The 6,539-nt window shown below is 42.5% G+C and overlaps 1 protein-coding gene across 1 annotated transcript; it reads left to right on the top strand.

Annotated features, from left to right (window-relative positions):
* The first annotated feature begins 1,590 nt into the window (after positions 1–1,590).
* LOC121144072 (cytochrome P450 4A10-like) lies at positions 1,591–5,466 on the top strand. The gene is made up of 5 exons (XM_040757421.1): positions 1,591–1,813; positions 2,922–3,066; positions 3,735–3,779; positions 4,208–4,335; positions 5,317–5,466. The coding sequence occupies exons 1-5, from the start codon at positions 1,625–1,627 to the stop codon at positions 5,464–5,466; spliced, it is 657 nt and encodes a 218-aa protein (XP_040613355.1). The 5' UTR covers positions 1,591–1,624.
* Positions 5,467–6,539: the final 1,073 nt, after the last annotated feature.

The following is a 6,539-nucleotide window of genomic DNA, read 5'->3' as shown; positions in this document are numbered from 1 at the left end:
GACACCATTAATTCCATCCCTGGAATGCACATGACACAAAGAGAAAACTGACCCATGTAAGTTTTTCTTTGACCACCACACACATATTATAGCATGTCTGTGCAAGACACACACACACACATAGATGGATAGATAGATAGATAGATAGATAGATAGATGATAGATAAAGATATTAAGTTAAATAATAGCGGAAAGCCTTCCAAATACTGAGAAACACACGGTAAACTAAGTAAAATAAATTCAAAGGACTCTGGTTAGATTAAACTGATATGGTCCTGTCAAAGACACCCTATATTCGAACTCTCAAAAGTAAAAGGTAAGAAATTCTAAAACAAGAGAAATATGCCAAGTCCACAAGAGAAACTTTACAGAAATGGATTAAAATTTACAATTAAAAGAATTAGTTTGGCAGAATAGAGTTCAAAAGTGAAATTAAACTGTATGTTGTCTACAAAACCTGATAAGACAATGTGGAAGAATGGAAAGACACCCACTGGTTGGAGAAAAGCAAAACCAGGCAGGAATGAGGGAGGGAGATCTGCAGTCTGTTTTGATGAAAGGGCACACAAGACCCTGTCACATGACTCTATTGAGCCTGGTTCCTTTGCCATTAGTGAATGCAAAGGAGAGCCAGGTCTATATCATCGATCACCCCCAGCCATCTATTCCCTACAGAAATAGAGACCAGACTGAACTCAAGCAGTAGCAATAATAATATACTAAACATCACTGATGACCCGGCAAGACATAACAGTTAACACAGCAAAAAAGTGTGTGAGTGAATATGTGAGCATGTGCATGTGAGTGTGTGTTGATCAGAGAAAGTCTCATGAGCTGCAGCTCATACTTATCCAATCAAAAGAAACTGGATCTGGAAGATGTGCTCAGCATCCAAGTCATATGCTCAACCCCTTTCAAGCAGCAGATGACTGACCCAGGAGCAATGCAAGACATTCACCAGTGCCTAGATGTTCTGCAGACTGAATTAGAACCACTCACCATTCATTTTCCACAGACATTTCAGACAAACTATCTAGGTGCTATGTTTGCTTTGGTATATCCAGGAACCCACAAAAGCAATGATTGAAGCCACAGACTTAAGACATGAAGCACAGGGAAAGAGCCAGGGGTATGGTGACCACCACTGATGTCATACATAGCATCAGCATGAATATAACAACATTGCTTGATTTAAAAAATGATAATTTCTCAAAAAATCAAAATAAATGGATGAATATTTAAAGAAATGATAATTATTCCCCTTAAAATAAGGGCACTATGCATGTGTTAAAATATCACACTATACCCCATAAATTCACATAAAAATATTTGATTAAAAGGAAAATTAAAAAGCAAATAAATGAATGTTCCAGACTAACAAAAAGGAAGGAAAGTGGCACAGGTCAGGTCTGGCACTTAGCTAGTGTCAGCTGAAAAATCATTTCTCTGCCTCTCAAGGTAAATCATTCACTTTAATTGACCAACTGCACTTTGTAAAGAACCTCTGTCTGCCTTAAACCTTCTCCCTCCCACGGCTAGGCAGGAAGCCCTCATAGGATTTATGCAGGAGGTAGAGAGGATTCCTGAGAGTGAGGACACTCTGTGACTTGTGAGTGCCTGCACCATGAGTGTCTCTGCTCTGAGCCCCAGCAGATTTGCAGGCAGCCTCTCTGGCTTCCTCCAAGTGGCCTCAGTGCTTGCCTTACTTTTACTGCTGCTTAAAGTGGCCCAGTTCTACCTGCACAGGCAATGGCTACTCAAAGCTTTCCAGCAGTTCCCATCCCCACCCTTTCACTGGTTCTTTGGACACCAGGTATGAAGGGAAGAAGGAAAGGGAAGGTTGGTGGGAGAGCGGGGAGGATAGGGGATCTCAGAGACCGGCCATCAAGATCACAGGATGCAGCCCACTGTATAAAAATGCCAAGTACTTCATGAGACACACAGCTTAGGCTGAGATACCCTCCAATATTAGGGTGGCTCAACATGTCTGGCTGTTGCTCTGCTCTGCCCTCACTTGGAAGGCTGTGGTTGAGCCTACCTAGTTTCCTCCTTTTCGGGATGAGCACCTTCAATAGCCTCTGGTGTTCTCAAACAGCTTCTGGGTGGTTCCCTGCATACTCACTCATGTATACTCTCTTCCAAGCTCAGAGATTGTCTGGGAATGCAGACATCAGTGAGATGGAAGCCTTGCCCCAGGAGCTTCTAGGTGTATCAATGACACATATCTCAGGAGCTGTCAGACATCACACTGCTGGGATGACTGGGTAGCTGCCCCAGAAAATCTCGAGGAGAATTTTCATGATGTGTCAGTTACAACTGAAATCCCGAAGTCAGGGCACATAAAGACAAAAGGCTGTGTAGTATCCTCAAGTGAGATCACTGATATTAGAATTTCCTCAGGATCTGTTTATCCCTCCTTTCTCCTTCCACACAACCTGTACTGTAGGCTACTTAGGTTCAAGTACACCATCACATCACTGTATCACAGTGCTCATCCCAAGAGCCAGGCACAGATTCTGAGATCTCCCAGGAAGAAGATGATGTAGCAGCCTTCAAATTGGGAATGGACAGTACTGACTCCTTCTACTCTCAACCCAGGAAATAAGGCTCATAGACAAGCAGAAGGATATGTGGAGAGGCACTCAACAAAGGATTGTGCAATGGATGCTCTTAGAAGGAGATGGGAATGTGGTGCTTGTGTGTACTGCTGAGGATCCACCAAATGGCACTTTCAAATCCAAATCAGGACCAGTCCCTGATGTAGCAAAGCTCTGAATGATACCACAGATAGTCCATCAAAATGCTCCAAATCCTGGACTGCTTCTGAACACTCCAGAACTATGTTGGTGTTCTTGTTCTGCTCTTGCCTAAGGTCCAAAAAGCTAAACTACAGTTCCACTGCTTTATCTTTCCCTCAACAGCAGTTCCAAGGTGACCAAGAGATAGAGCAGGTTTTGAAGTGTGTGGAGAACTTTCCAAGTGGCTTTCCTCGCTGGTTCTGGGGGAGCAAAGCTTACTTTAGTGTCTATTACCCTGACTACATGAAGGTGATTCTAGGGCGATCAGGTAAGAGTATATCATTGTGAAATGATTTGTGCTTTCCTCATTATGATTACCTCTAGCGTGTCAAATTCCAGAAGGGTGTACCACTCACTCATTGCCCTACATACTTTATATACTATTCTCCTGGGCATCAACTCAGAACATGGCCTACAGCACTCGGTATTAAAATTTCAAACCACTTAGTCAAACTCTGTTACCTCTGTTTGTTATTTAATCAAATTAAGATGGAATGTTCTATAATTGCTCTAGATCTGAAAAACACATTTGAGATGCATAGTGGATTGAATTAGAAATCTCTAATTGTTACCTGCTTGGAATCATAGAATAACTAAGTTATGATCCACTGTAATACACACATGCAAACACACACACACACACACACACACACACACACACAATTGTTACACTTGCCCTGTTCTTTGACTTTAAGTACATGGACTGTTCTTCACCAACTCATCATCCTGCTCCAGGAGAGTCCAGCTACTGGTACATGAATCCAGCCTTCCTAAGCCTAACTGTTTGGACAAAGCTGGAAAGAGATGTGAGGAAATATACAATGGCATAGGACAGTTTGGAAACAGAGAGTCACTAAAAGATCACAGAAGCCCATGACTTCAACCACGGCTGCCTCAGTACTGCATTATTTCTCCCATTTCTTGTTTCTGTTTCAGATCCAAAAGCTAATGGTGCCTACAGGTTGCTGGCTCCTTGGATTGGTATGTGTGTGTAAATTGGAATTGTGGTCTTGTCCCAGTTAGATTTTGCAAGTTCCGTTACTCTCACAGAGAACAAAATGTGACAGGCCACCACTGTCTTGATCTAAGCCCCCCTCCCCACACACACACACAAACAGGAGTAGAAGTTCTACTTCTAACCCTGTATTTCACTAAGCAATCATATCTAAACATTGTGTGTGTTCCTCATTGGTCTACAACCCTCAACTCTTTTTTAATTTTTATTTATCTCAAAGCTGTCATAATCACAGAACATATGCCAGTCCCACCAGGTAGGCAATTCATATTATGAATTGTACCATTTTTCAGAGTAGTCATCCACAGCTCTACTTCACACTCCTCACCAAGTTTATCTAACTGTCTCTCTGATCCATCTCACACATACATACACACACCCATCTCTGGCCCAGGCTATGGTTTGCTCTTGCTGAATGGACAGCCATGGTTCCAGCACCGGCGGATGCTAACCCCAGCCTTCCACTATGATATTCTGAAGCCCTATGTGAACACCATGGCTGATTCCATCCGATTGATGCTGGTGAGTTCATTTGACTTTCTTCTCCTCTGCTGCTTTCAGCTCTGGTGTCCTTTCTACATCAGGTTCTGGTCTGCTAGTGCTTTTACTACCACAGCTCAGTAGCAGCAGCATCTTCTTCCTTCTCCTCTTACTGCTCATAATCCCCTCTCTCTTCTTTCTCTCTCTCAATCTCACTCTTTGTCTATTGAGAGTATACACCAACAGGCTCCCCATGTGTATTCTACTATGTATATAGGTTCTTCAAACAGAGATGAAACAGGATTATTCCAGGTACCAGAATATGGCCATACTTGCTCATTGACCAAAGCAAAGACCATCATGGTAGATAGGATTCCAAATTCCTCTTCATATCCTCAACTTAACAGAGACTTCACAGGATGACACTGAGTCAGAGTTTCCCTTCAGTCTCAATGCTTCTGAATAGACTTGAGTGACTCAGCAGGAAAAGGGATACCAAAACCATGTTGCCATTTCCAAACCTGCCATACCACTACATTCAACAGTACTCTGGATTATACTCAATTGTTCTCATCAAACTTTGAAAAATACATAGCAATTGTAGTTACTGGTGACCCTATTAGAAATGCCCATAGTAGCTACTTGGGCTTTCTTATGATTGATAACATGGAAGTCCTACCATTGACTCAGATTGGACTCAACACTCCAAACCCTGGTACATCGCCTACCTAAAACAATTTTGGTGTCACATAAAACATTGTAACTAGTTCCAAACATTTGAAACTTGTTTCCTAACTTATGGGTTTTGACATTTAATTATCAAAAGATTTACAGGAATTTTGGTATCCATTTACAAACATTTGTTTTGTAATCTATAGAACATATTATTTAAATTGAAGGACTTAGAACACAACATCTGAAAATATAGAGAAATAATACAGAATAACGAACACAAGTCTCTTTTGGAAATTCAGACAATGTCTTATTGTCCCTTTCTGACCCAGGAACTGCATTGGAAAACAGTTTGCTATGAATGAGCTGAAGGTGGTAGTGGCCTTGACCCTACTCCGCTTTGAGCTGCTGCCTGATCCAACCAAGGTCCCCATCCTTTTACCACGACTTGTGTTGAAATCCAAGAATGGGATCCACCTACGTCTCAAGAAGATCCACTGATTCTGGTTGGGACGCAGACAGACTCTATGAGTGTACTGCCTGACATTCCAGCTTCATGTCATCTGTGCCTTTCACCATCCTGCTTTCTATCTGCTCATTTTTCTTCACTCCCATTTGCTCCTTGTGTCCCCCTGTCTGTACCTGCCCCACTCCTTCCTTCCTCTAGATTCCCTGTTTCTTTCTGTCTCCTGCTATACACATCTGATCCCTAATCTCCTCTGTCCTCCAGCCTCCTCTCCTTGCCTCGTATCTTTCTGTCATCTTATTTTTGTGTACATGACTTATTCATAACTCTAATGATCAGCTGTCACAACCTTGGTTGTCTAAAATGACAGAAGGTTATTATCTTACAGCTCTGGATCTTAGAAGTTTGAAATGGCAGAAAAGCAAGTTGTTGGCACAGCCATCCTTCCTCTGCAGAGTTCTGTGGAGAGTCCTCCTCCTCCCCTTCTCAGAATAAACCATCATTTCTTGACACTGGACTCTCACACCCACTTTAAAGCCAGCATCCTCCAAAGCCCTCTCAACTAATTTCCTTAACTTTTCCAAAGACTCTTGTGACATCATCAAGCCCACTAAAAATCCAATATAATTCTCACATATCCATATCTCTTACTCAATCTAATCTACTATGCCCTTTTTAATTATGAGAAAACATTCATGGTCTCCATAACTTAGGGGTTAAACATCATTGTGAAGCCGTTGTGAAGTGTGGCTTTGTATTTACATGGCCATCACCCGGTCTGTTTGTCTACATCTCTCCTTCACAGTCTCTCTCCACCTGACTGTCCCTCACACAAGAGTCTCCATCTTCCCTGCTTTCAGCAATAAAGTTCCCCGTGTGGCACACAGTGTTTGTCATGTTCCCACATTGCTTCAAAGCACTCCTGGATCAGGATCCATGATGCCATGGACAGACTTCCCTAGTTTGCCATGTCTGCTTCCTGGAAAAGGCTTCTCTTGAAGCCACTGTATGCAACCAGGACCTCCTTCCTAGTCTCCTAACCTACCAGTTTGATGGGATGGTACAGGCCAGTTCTGAGGAAGTGCAGGAGAGTACAGACTGGACACGC

The sequence above is a fragment of the Mesocricetus auratus genome, unplaced genomic scaffold (assembly GCF_017639785.1).
Source record: "Mesocricetus auratus isolate SY011 unplaced genomic scaffold, BCM_Maur_2.0 Super-Scaffold_100014, whole genome shotgun sequence".
Lineage (NCBI taxonomy): Eukaryota > Metazoa > Chordata > Mammalia > Rodentia > Cricetidae > Mesocricetus > Mesocricetus auratus.
The sequence above is the reverse complement of the archived record's forward strand: the minus strand, read 5'-3'. Positions and strand labels throughout refer to the sequence as shown.